Source organism: Olea europaea, unplaced genomic scaffold (assembly GCF_002742605.1).
Source record: "Olea europaea var. sylvestris unplaced genomic scaffold, O_europaea_v1 scaffold2910, whole genome shotgun sequence".
Taxonomy (NCBI): Eukaryota; Viridiplantae; Streptophyta; class Magnoliopsida; order Lamiales; family Oleaceae; genus Olea; species Olea europaea.
Window position 1 is genome coordinate 75022 of NW_019247672.1, and position 13543 is coordinate 88564.

At 33.1% G+C, this 13543-nt stretch overlaps 1 protein-coding gene across 1 annotated transcript; it reads left to right on the top strand.

Annotated features, from left to right (window-relative positions):
- Window positions 1-360: 360 nt before the first annotated feature.
- Window positions 361-2636, top strand: LOC111384428 (pirin-like protein). The gene is made up of 6 exons (XM_023008702.1): window positions 361-583; window positions 705-754; window positions 859-897; window positions 995-1023; window positions 1535-1701; window positions 2052-2636. Exons 1-6 carry the CDS (start codon window positions 483-485, stop codon window positions 2557-2559), a joined length of 894 nt encoding a protein of 297 aa, XP_022864470.1. The 5' UTR covers window positions 361-482; the 3' UTR covers window positions 2560-2636.
- The last annotated feature ends 10907 nt before the right edge of the window (window positions 2637-13543 follow it).

Sequence of the window (13543 nt, forward strand, 5' to 3'; positions counted from 1 at the left end):
TTTTTATACATTGATTTTAATAATATTCTTTCCAATCAATCGTCAGACTTCATACCAAATGAATGACCGAATTGACAAGTATCACGTCTTTATTGGAGTGGACAGGTGCCCCCCTAGACGTCACTTGTCAATTCGATCAAAAATTAGGTAAGACATTTGGTACAAGTAGATTAATTCGTCATTGAAATAACTTAATTAAAAAACAATTGCGTGATAAGGGGAAGCTGAAAGCATCACCATGATGGTATGCTGACGTTGTATGTCCAAAGAAAAAGTGCCTGGATCTCAAGGAAGCAACCATGTGGGTACCCGCACTTTCCCTATTTGACCGTTCACTATTTTCTGATTTTCCATTCCGCTCTCTTTCTATATAAACACCACAAAAAAATCCTTCAAATTTCAGCCCACCATCCATATTTTAATTTCAGTTTACTCAAGAAACCAAGGAAAAAGCCAAAGAAACAAAAATATCAAGAAAGAACATGTCCAACGTTATCAAAGAACCTCGTACTGTTGTCAGAAAGTTTCTGGCCAGGCCTCAACGTGAAGGAGTTGGAGCTACCGTTAGAAGAAGCATCGGAAGGTACTTATTTATTATTCGTGCTCATAAGTAACTTATTTTAGCTGCTTATTATCTTAGCCGTTGAACATACATATGAAGACTTAATAAGAGGGAAATTTTATGCTTTTCGGATTTTTTTCAGGTTTGAGCTGAAATATTTTGATCCTTTTCTTGTTTTGGATGAATTTTCAGGTGGGTATCTTTGTTTTTGTGTCTTTTTTTGAATGAAAATGACATTACAGACTTACAGTTCTTGCTTTTAGTGAATCCATTTAAATTTTTTTTGGCTTTTACAGTGTCTGGGCCCGCTGGATTTCCTGATCATCCACATAGAGGTTTGATTCATAAACCATTTAGATTTACTTAAATCAGATGGTTAAGAGTTAATTGGATTATGCATCTAACTTGATTATTTCTTCTTTTGTTTCACAGGATTTGAAACAGTCACCTACATGTTGCAGGTATAGCCACATTGGTGATTTCTTGGCCACTCTTGAAATATTTCCAACGTTTAAACCCTTAAAAATTGAACTTATTTATTAACTGTTCTCAACGTGTTGTAATTGCGGATCCTACAAAATATTTTGGATAAACGACAATTTTTGAACAGAGCTAAAATAATCCTTTTTTTTATTTTTTATTTTTTTGTTTTATGGAGAACAGTCAACTGGATGTGATTGTGCAGATTAAAGAAAACAACATATATTTTTCTTTATGCTAAAAACAATTATAATGTTAACATGCTATAATCATGTCCATATGGCTTTCAGCCGCCTTACTTTTGGTCAAGCTTCCACAGGGAAAAGGGGAAAAAAATATTTATAACAAAAAATTAAAGTTAAAAAACCAGTAAAATCTGGCCTGCTCAGACTTACATAATGCTATTCGCACTTACTAAATACACAACTTAAACTTTTAGACGAGATGATTAATTACTTTGTAGCTTCTTATTAAGAAATTGCCTATTAACAGGGAGCAGTGACACATGAAGACTTTGAGGGACACAAAGGGACAATAGAAGCTGGTGATTTGCAATGGATGACTGCTGGAAGAGGAATAGTTCACTCAGAAATGCCTGCTGGCCAGGGAACTCAAAAGGGCTTGCAGTTGTGGATAAATCTCTCCTCCAAACATAAAATGTAAGTTTAATCACGTCGTTTGAGAAAATTTAAGTATAATCGTGCGAGTCTAAAAGTTTGAGTTACACTTTTACATAAATACCTAATACTTGCACAACTATTTGATGGCCATTATTTGGCAAAAACAAAGTTTTGAATAGTGAATTTTAGAAGAATGTGTGGTTAAAAAATAGGAAAATGTTTTGAATTTACGTGCAAAATATTTTATTGTGTGAATGTATGATTGAAAATGAATATGTAGAATAAAGAGTTTTGAAATAATGGTTGTCTAACATGAGCTTAATAACCAAGTGATGAAGAGATTCGATCAGTACTATGTACTAAAGACGTGCTCATCTTTTATCTAACAGGATCGAACCAAGGTATCAAGAAATAACAAGCAAGGACGTATCAGAAGCTGCAAAAGATGGGATCAAGGTCAGGATAATAGCAGGAGAAGCATTGGGAATAAAGTCACCAGTTTACACTAGGACCCCAACTATGTACCTAGATTTCACTCTGAATCCAGGGTCTCATATGCAGCAACCTATACCAGTATCTTGGAATGCATTTGTGTACATATTGGAAGGGGAGGGTATATTTGGAAACCCAAGATCTTCGCCGATAACAGCTCATCATCTTCTTCTTCTTGACGGCTCGGGCGATGGCCTTGAGGCATGGAATAAGTCCTCTAAGTCCCTCAGATTCATCTTGGTTGGAGGTGAACCACTGGGTGAACCTGTTGTGCAGTTTGGACCTTTTGTGATGAACAGTCAAGAAGAAATTGACCAAACTGTTGAAGATTATGAAAATTGCACTAATGGATTTGAGAAAGCTAGGCACTGGAAATCTGAATCCACCAGTGTTTTTGGTTACTAGATTAATTGATGAAACTAAGCATTGTTGTCAATAAATTTGTAGTCGGTGTATGAAACTTTGTATTCACCGTTTGCTTACTATATATATATATATATATTTTTTTTTTTTTTTTTAATTAAACTTCTATCTTTGTTCTTTTGACACAACCAATCAAAAGCTTTGCGCAAATTTTTTTATATGAGTAACAACAAAAATCTAATGTATAATTAGAAAATAGTGCCCACCCATTAAAGTGAAAGAAACTGAAATTATACTGAAAATAAGAGGAGAAAATTATTCTGAATTCCTGTGCGTGTTATTGATGAAATCAACAACTTAAATAGAAAGACAAGTGAAATAAACTTCCTGAAAATAAGCAACGACTAACTCCATGACTTACAACTCCTATTCTCATGGGATCTCCTAAAGAATTGGTGAAACTTCATCCAAATTCCAATAGAGTAGGACTCGAACAATTATTCTGCTAAATAAACAAATAAAACATTAAACCCTCCCTTAAAGTGAATGTTATTCACACAATCAGTTTAAAGTAGATTGTGAATAAACTCCAAGCAATTCACGCAGCTTCACAAATGCAGCCAATTTGAGAGGTTTAGTTAGAATATCAGTGACCTAGTCTTCACTACGATAATAAACCAATTCATTGACTCCTTTTGGGAGATCACGAAGGAAATGGTATCTCACATCTATGTGCTTGCTCTTGCCATGTAAAACTGAATTTTTGGAGAGTTTAATAGTTGAACTATTATCACAATAAATCTTTACAGGTCCCTGTTGGAAACAATGCAACAACTCAAGTATTCTCTTCAACCAAATAGCTTGACATGCACAAGAAGCTGTTGCTATGAACTATGCTTCAGTTGGAGACAAGGTAAAAAACTTGTTGCTTTTTTTAGGACCAAGATACAGCCCTGAACTCATCATAAATACATGGCCAGAAGTACTTCTTCTACTCAAGTCCCCTACGTAATCATTGTCATTGAAGCCAACAAGATTTGATCCTTCACTTTTTTGATAAAAAATCCCTAAATCAAGTGTACCTTTCAAGTAGCGCAAGACTTTCTTTGTAGCAAGAAGATGAAGCTCAGTTGGAGATCCCATAAATCTGCTAGTAAGGCTTACAACAAACATTATGTCTGGCCTAATTGCTGTTAAGTACATCATGTTGGGAATCTACTTAACGTGCGCAACGGAAATTAAAATAGATTTCGATTCCCACAAAAAATCTCTTTGTGTTTAGATATAAATTGTGAAAGATTGTACTTTTTTCAGATTTGCAAACTTTCTTGCTATTCATTTCGTTTCAACAATCTTAATTCGTCACCCACAGCTATCCAATTGTCCAGTCTCTATCGGTGATCCACACAGAAAACAGATTGCAGCTACCAGGATTTTCTCCTCTTGTGCTAGTAAGAAATTATGAAAAAACTATGTAGATTGAAAATTCTAGCCATGTATTTATATAATTCCAAACGGGTCTAGCCTGATCCGGTCCAATATTTAATTAATCCATTTAATTAAATCCGGTCTGTGAATGAATTAATCCAATTAATTAATTCGGGCCTATAAATAACCAATCCAATTAATTAATTTATCCAACGATTGTTAAATTAATTAATTGACAAATTGCAATCTTTCAATTCTCTTTTGTGTGCGACCCATCAGGTTCCCAATCACGATACCTAACTACGTAAAATATTATTTTGATCTAATCAAAATTAATAAATTAAAACACTCTTTTAATTTATCATCAATCACACTCGCTGTCTTAGATTGACATCTAGCAATGTGTCAGAGCAATACATATAACGAAAAATGTCACGTGGTATGACAAAACCAAACTCGTTCGTTTACCGTAAAACTATAATCCCTTCGTCAATATGATTTGATCAATTACGAGATATGGAAGTGTGTCAATCTCGATTATCGATTATATCTTTCACTCTACTATTAAATCAATATAAATCAAAAATTCCTTTTCGACTTATGAGTACACATTGGCCAAAGATTTCGTTATCGACTTAATTGAATGAAATGCAGATCATAATCTCTTACTATCTAAGAGTGACAAATCATCTATTGGTCATTCACAACTTTCATATGATTCTTGACATACCCGAACGATGCAGTATTAGCGGCCCTTGGCAGAGCAACATCCAACACCGTCAAAGCATAACCGTTCTCATATAAGGTACTATGACGACCTCAAGTCAAAAGGAACAATCACACTACCGAACGTTAGAAATTAACCACTGACACTCAGATAGTTATTCATGTGGAATCTTTCGACGGGTCTCCAATATTTTGTTCTATAACAAAACATCCATGTGTTCATTTAAGTGTCACCACACTTTAGCTTGTGAGATCAGTTACTTACTTCACAAGTAAGAAATGTCACACGTGATGGTCTATCCGTAATAACGATATCTGTATCTCGTTATTACTTACAACTACGGACGATTTAAGATTCAATCATATGTAATTTGTATCTCACAATCACAACTCCTCGTGATTAACAAATTACGAAAATTTGAATCTACGGACTCTATTATTTAATTTAATTATTTATTAAATAATAGATCTGCCATTAATTGCATTAATTATATATCAAAAGTATTTATATCCAATGTTGATTGGACATAGGGCATAACACTTACAAACTCCCACTTGCACTAGATCCAATCATTTATGTATCCAATATCATAAGAGTTTACATGACGATCATGTTTATGCTACGACAACTCTTTGTCAGTGGATATGCAATATTGTTAAATGTGAGAATTTGTTCTTCTCTTTACGTCATTTCTATGTATTATCTCTCTTATGAGATTATACCGTCTTAATACATGTTTGGATTATTGATGAGACCTTAGTTCCTTCGCTTTCGCGATGGCTCAATTGTTATCACAATACAATGGCATGTGATCAACAATATCAGGAACTACTCCAGGTTTATTTATGAACATCATGATCCATATTGCTACTCTTTACTACTTTTGAAGTAATCATATATTAGATTTCTGCTATTGATTCAACGATTACTTCATGTTTGGAACATTTCCAATATACCGCTTAAAAGTAAATCAATTTCTCCTCAAGATTTCATCTATGTAAATTGGGATGAGTTAAGCAATCTTCTAGATCTACCTCTATACATCAAGTTGCTTCTCCCATATCGTTCATGAATAAATCATTTAACAACTATTATTTCAATGATTGAAACATAGGGATGCAGCATTCCTATAATATTATGAATGCAACAATGCTCCCACTATCTTCTTGTAAACACACAATTTGTCTTCATATTTGATAAAATCAAACATTTTGATTTTTTTTTCCTCAAATTGAAGATTTCAGCTCCAAGAGATTTGTTTTAACCCACAGTCATGGTATACAACTATTGCAACCGAAATCCGAATGGACCTCAGCATGGCTACAGGCGAAATGTTTCATTAAAGTCGTCAACACATCGTCTTTGTTTGTTACCTATTGCTACTAGCCTTGCATGATACGTATGGATATTCCCATCCATGTCAACATTTTATTGTAAACCATTTACAACCTCTGGATTCTATCCCATTAGGAGGGTCGACCAAGGTCCAAACCTTGTTCACATACGTCGAGTTCATCTCGGGTTTCATGGCCTTTTTCTATCTCTTTTTAAGTTAACACTTGACTTTATTTTTGTGCAATTAGTAGGTTCATCATCCTGGATCAGTAATACCTGATTAGTAATCACGAATTCGCACTGTCTTGAAGGTCGAATGATCCTACTAGACTCACATAGAGCTAACATGTCCTCAGGAGTCTCTACTCCCTGATTAAGAGTATGTCCCATATCATATATGGGATAAAACTCGGATTCATCTACTTGGTTAACTATATCTGTGGACTTTTGAACTCTTTCAAGTTCTATTTTGCTCGCACTGTCCTCCCCTAGAGTAAACATTTTCTCTTAAGAAGACGCTATGTCATCAGATGAAAACTTTCTTCACAATAATAGAATTTATATTCAAATATCTACTTTGAATATCCCACAAATATGTATTTATCGAATTTAGTCTCAAACTTATCCGATTTAATGCGCTTCAAATAAGCGTTATGGCCCAAAACTTTCATATGAGATAAATTGGGACTATTGTATTTCCATAACTTGTATGGAGTTTTGTTAACCAACTTAGATATGACATGTTTTAGTGTGTTGCACACTGCAATCAGTGCATGACCCCAAAATGATTTTTGAAGATTTGCATGGCTTGTTATTAATCGCACTATATCTAATAGTTAATGATTCCTCCTTTTAAGTACACCACTATACTGCAGTGTATGTGGAGGAGTCCACTGCAAGAGAATCTTATTCTCTCTTAGATAATTTAGATTTTATCTTTAAGATACTCTCACTTGATCGAATCTTAATGTGAGGGTATCTTTACCTATTTGTTTCTATACTTCTAGTTTGAATCCCTTGAACTTTTCAAGAGCTTCATGTTTGAATTTCATCAAGTATACATGATCATTGATGAAATAAGAGAAATATTACCTGACATCAATTGACATGAGTCCATATGCATCACTATGCATTAGATCAGTAATTATGCTGACCTTTCTTATTTTCAAGTAAAAAAAGATTTGGTTATTGTGTCAGACATGCATAATTTGTACTTGTCAAAATGAATTAATCCCGAGTATACATCTTTACGTAACTTTGAAATTGCATTTCATTTATATGACAAAGTCTGCCATGCCAGATTTTGGTAATAATTAGATTATCGCATTTATGCCTTATAATTTCTATACTCATTATAGAATCCTTAGTATTAAAGAATATAAACGTCGTTTTGTAATTTACCATAGCTATTAGGATCTTTATCAAGATAAATAAGAACAACAATTATCCTTAACATTAAAATAGTTCATGTCAAAATATGAAATTCATTTTAATGTTCCAGCTATGGAGGATATAAAGCGACATTTCTCTAATTCCAATACTAAACAAAAAGGCAATGGCAAGAAGTATATTCCTATAGGCAATGCAGCAACCTTTGCTCATCTCCAACGTGTAGGTCAATTTCTCCCTTTCGCAGTGGTCTACTTCTATTTAGTTTCTCCATATTTGTATAAATATGAGATTTACATCTGATATCAAATACCTAAGAAACTCGTGAAGTAGACGTAAGTCACGCAATATTCCTTCCAATGACATTTCATTCTATAATGAAATCAAGGGTCACTAGATTTCGTATTGTCCTTCGCTTAGACTGTCTTAACCATATTGGGTGATTTCCCAAAGTCCCTTTAGATTTCCTCTTAATACCCTAGAGGAATCAATGGCTTGCCCACTTCTAACTTTGTTATTGGGCATAACAGCTCTAAGCATGTTAAGCAACTTAATGAGTATGCATTCGAGATTATTCATATTATAATTCATAATTAGTATTAATAACTCTATGATAGAGATTGCAGAGTTAAGTCAATACTTAGTTCATAGTTAATGATTGAACTCAATTGAGAAATTTCTCATGTCAATCATTTTCAGTACATGAGGATTGACTGAAGATTCTTTTGTTACTTTGCATTTGTATAGTTGTTTTGAAATCTCATATTCTTCCACATATGATTATAATCGTACAACTCTTTAAAATGAAAAATCATGTGTTAGCATGTTAGCATCTATACTCTTATGTTGCTTTTGTAACTCAGGTGACATGTTGCAAGCATCACATACGTTGCAGTACTATTGTCATCTCTGCATTTATTATAGCAGCCACATCTTTCTTGATCGAATCATCAGCAGATGTCTCTAGAAAGGACTACTCAAGGACATAATCGATTTTCTCATGCCTGAGAACAATTCTCAGATTGCAATGCCAATCAAGAAAGTTCAATTTGGTTGTTGACATTCAAAACATATAGTTACTCAAAATTCAATATAAATATAAATGACGAAAAGAAAAAGAGTAATATATAAAATGCATAAATTAATTTAACATGGACTTTTATTAAATTAATTATACTCCCACTGCTTAACTAAAATTTATGACCCTCTTACATAAATTTATAGAGTCCATACTTGACTCCCAGTGGGTTGGAATCCCATCTATTATATTAAGACCTTGAGTGTACTCAACAAACCTTAATATAACATTTGTGTAGATACTATTATTAATTGTATCTCTATACAACTCTCAAATCATTAAGCTGACAACTCTTTATCTTCACACATCTCATGTGCTAGCTTAACATGCCTCTAAAATTTATCTCCTTGAGTGTACTCAACAAAAGATAAATTTTAGTTAAATCAAAACCATCATTCAGAAATATCAAATATTTCATAGTGTCAAATATATCCCTAATAGACTCGCTTTGAGTGTATTCAACAAGTTGAGACGATTTTGGGACTCTAATTTTTTACTATAATGATGGAAGGCGATTATAAATGTGACTTAATATTTTATGGAGGGATTTTGCATTCAAGGATCTCATTATAATAATCATATATATTTTATTATACATATACCATGCAAATAAATATATATAACATAATATAATAGTGTGGACGATTATGGACTTTACCATCTAGTCTTCTCGAGCCATAAGGAAGACTAGTTGGTCAATTTCTAGAGGGTATTACATTGATCAGTGTTAATGCACCATCTCCATGGTCTCCTCCTCTTCTTGTTTCTTCAATTAGTTCAGTTGCAATATGTATCATATACTAGTTGGCACGTAGGCCTAAATGAAATTGGACTCGCAAGCCCATAGCAACAATAATAATAACGGTCTCGCAGGTCCAAAATGATTAAGAGCTCACAGGCCCACAATAATAACAATAATAACGGGCTCGTAGGCCCACAAAACAACAAGAATAAAAATCAACAATTCAACACATCCATATGGTCGAGTCCAAAATCATCCACTAATAATGCATTTATCGCATAAATGTATTCTTATATAATATCTAATATTATATGCAAACATATTTCAAGTTTCTAGCAATTAAGTTGTTTAAACTCTTTTAGACAAATAGATAGAAACAATTAAATAATTAATAAATCATATTAATCAATTAATTTAATTAGCGGACATATTTAATTAAAATCAATTTTTAATTAAATATCGAACTGGAGTCTGACTCTAATTCCACAATTATAGGGCGGAATTATTTAATTAAAATCAAATTTCATTTAAATATCAAATTAAAGTCCAACTCTAATTTCAAACTTAAGGCCGTTGAATTTAATTAAAATCAAATTTTAATTAAATAACAAAATTAGAATCAAACTCTAATTCTAAGATTATAGGGCAAACTTATTTTAATTAAAATCAAATGTTAATTAAATAAGATATTAGAGTCCAACTCTAAATTTAAGATTTTGGGGTGACCATATTTAATTAAAATCAAATTTTAATTAAACACCAAATTAGAGTCTAACTCTAATTTTAAGAAAATTTTTAGGGCAAGACTATTTAATTAAAATCAAATTTTAATTAAATATCGAATTAGAATCCAATTCTAACTTCTAGTTTATATTCGGGTGAACAATTAATTAAAATCAAATTTTAATTAAGTATTAAATTAAAGTCCAACTCAAATTTAAATTGAATCAATATTTTAATTTAGGATAACACTCCTAAATAAAATAAAATTCAATTTAGGTTCAAATTTAATATTTAAGTTAAAATCATATTTTAACGAAAATATAAAAGTCATCAATTTTAAATAAAATTTTAACTTGGGTCAAAATTAAAATATGGGTCAAACCCATTTAAATCAATTTTAAAACCATTTTAAAATTCAAATTCAAAACCTTTTCGAAAATTGCATCTTGACCCAATTTAAATTTGTAATCAGGACCTCCCAATTTCAAAAATTGCAAGCAAGCCCTTCAAAAAATTGCTACCTTGATCCCTTGAAACAAATTGCAGGTAGGGGTCCTTAATATGAAGTATTGCCAAAAATGATCCTCAATTAAAAATTAATAGTTTGATCCCTAATACCATATTTGCAGGCGGGGGCCTTCAATTTCAGAAATTGCAAACGAGGCCCCTGCCTCCAATCGCCTAAAACTATCCGTAAAACCCTAGAGAATTCACCCACCGACTGGAAAGAACTAGAAGACCATCTTCTTCGTTGCCGACGCCTCCCTTTTCCCGTCAGCCCAAGCCCCGGTCTAAACCACTAGATCGGGCAGGAGTTCGCTGCTGTAAAGCAGCGAACTCTTGTCGCCCAACAGCAGCGCTTGAAGCGCTACTGCCATTATCGCAGCGGCGATGAGCACCGCTGCAGAGCAGCGACCGTCGCTGTTTCCAGCGCGCTGCACCGTCGCACGACAACTTTTGTCGCCGACTTCCATTCAGACCCTTTTTTTTTTGTTTCTTCTTCAAAATCAGAACCAAATTTCAAAAAAAAAAAATATTCTTCTTAATTGCTAGATCCATAAAAAATTATAGCAATCAACATTTGATTGTTCAAACATATTAAACAATTTTTAACAAACACAAAGTAGACTCTGATACCACTGTTGAGAATCTACTTAACGTGTGCAGCGAAAATTAAAACAGATTTCTATTCCCACCATAAATCTTTTTGTGTTTAGATAGAAATTGTGAAAATATTGTACATTTTCCAGATCTACAAATTTCTTTGCTATTCTTTTCATTTCAGCAATCTTGATTCACTACCCACAGCTGTCCAATTTTTCAGCCTCCAACAGTGATCTACACAGAGAACAGATTGTAGCTATCAAGGTTTCTCCTCTTGTGCTAGCAAGAAATTATGAGAAAACTATGTGGATTGAAAACCATAGCCATGTATTTATATATACCTAAACGGGCATGACCTTATCCGGTCCAATATTTAAATAATCCATTTAATTAAATTCGGTCTATGAATTAATTAATCCAATTAATTAATTCGGGCTTATAAATAATCAACCCAATTAATTAATTTATCCAACGATTGTTAAATTAATTAATTGACAAATTGTAATCTTCCAATTCTCTTTTGTGTGCAACTCACAGGTTCCCGATCACGATGCCTAACGACGTGAAATATTATTTTGATCTAATCAAAATTGATAAATTAAAACACCCTTTTAATTTATCACCAATCACACTCGCGGTCCCAAATTGACATCTAGCAATGTATCAGGACAATACATGTAACGAAAAATGTCACGAGGTATGACAAAACCAAACTCGTTCGATTACCGTGAAACTATAATCCTTTCGTCAATATGATCCGATCAATTACGAGATATGGAAGTGTGTCAATCTCGATTATCGATCATATCTTTCACTCCACTATTAAGTCAATATAAGTCGAAAACTCATTTTCGACTTATGAGTACACTTTGGCCAAGGATTTTTTTATTGACTTAATTGAATGAAACGCAGATCATAATCTCTTATTATCTAAGAGTGACGAATCCTCTGTTGATCATTCACAACGTTCATATGATTCTTGACATATCCGAACGATGCCGCATTAGTGGTCCTTAGTAGAGCAACATCCAACACCGTCAAAGCATGATCGTCCTCATATAAGGTACTAGACGACCTCAATTCAAAAGGACCAATCCCACTACCAAACATTAGAGATTAACCACTGACACTCAGATAGTTATCCATGTGGAATCTCTCGACAGGTCTCCAATGTTCTGTTCTATAACAAAATATCCACGTGTTCATTTAAGTGTCACCACACTTTAACTTGTGAGGTCAGCTATTTACTTCACAAGTAAGAAATGCCACATGTGATGGTCTATCCATAATAATGATATCTGTATCTCGTTATTACTTACGACCACGGGCGATTTAAGATTCAATCATATGTAATTTGTATCTCACAATCACAACTCCTTGTGATTAACAAATTGCGAAGATTTGAATCTACAGACTCTATTATTTAATTTAATTGTTTATTAAATAATAGATCTGTTATTAATTGCATTAATTATATATCAAAAGTAATTATGTCCAAAATTGATTAGACCTAGGACATAACACTTACACATCAGGCTTCCAATAATTTGTTTTTATAAGGTACTGTCAACCTTCTTTCCTTCAGAATCGTTTGTGAGCTTCAAACCTGGTTTAATTGGAGTTCGAAGTGCGTTGCAATCTATCATTGAAATCTATCCAAAATATTCAAAGCATATTTCTTTTGTGTGATGAAAGTTTCTCCGATTGATTGTACTACTTCTATGCCAAGAAAATAGTGCATCATTCCCAAGCCAGTCATCTCAAACTCTGTCATCATGGATTTTTTAAAATCCTCAAACATTGCTGGATCATATTCTGTGCAGATTAAGTCATCTACATATAAACAATCAATAAGAATATTTCCTGCCGCTCCAATTCTAATAAATAAAGAATGTTCGTATGGGCATTTCTGAAACCTCGCTTCAGCAAAATAAGTATCTATATGGCTATACAAGCTCTGGGCGCTGGTTTCAGCTTGTATAAAGCATTCTTTAACTTGTACACCTTATTTTCACTTTCTTGTTGCATATAACCCGAGGGGTTGATCAATATAAACTTGCTCATTTAAATTGCCATGTAGAAATGCTGATTTCACATCCAATTGAAAGATTTGCCAAGAATTCCATGTTGCTATTGACACTGCCATTTGGATTGTATCATGCCTTGCAACTAGAGCAAAAACCTCCTTGTAATCAATGCCAAATTCTTGCTTCTCTCTCTTTGCAACAAACCGTGCTTTATATTTGTCAACTTTGTCATCTTTGTTTAACTTAGTTTTGTACGCCCATTTAACTGTAACACCCCGCATTTTTTTACTATGTGAACCTGAACTTATTATTTAGCAAATGAAAATGTGAAGATTTGTCATTATATTAAAAGTCCAAAGTTGAAGTGGTAGACTCGACTTGCGTATTCGTATAAATAATTTATTTGCTTACGAGTTACGAGCACTTTTAGAAAATTATTTGAATAGAATATTTAAATATTTTTAAAGTTGATG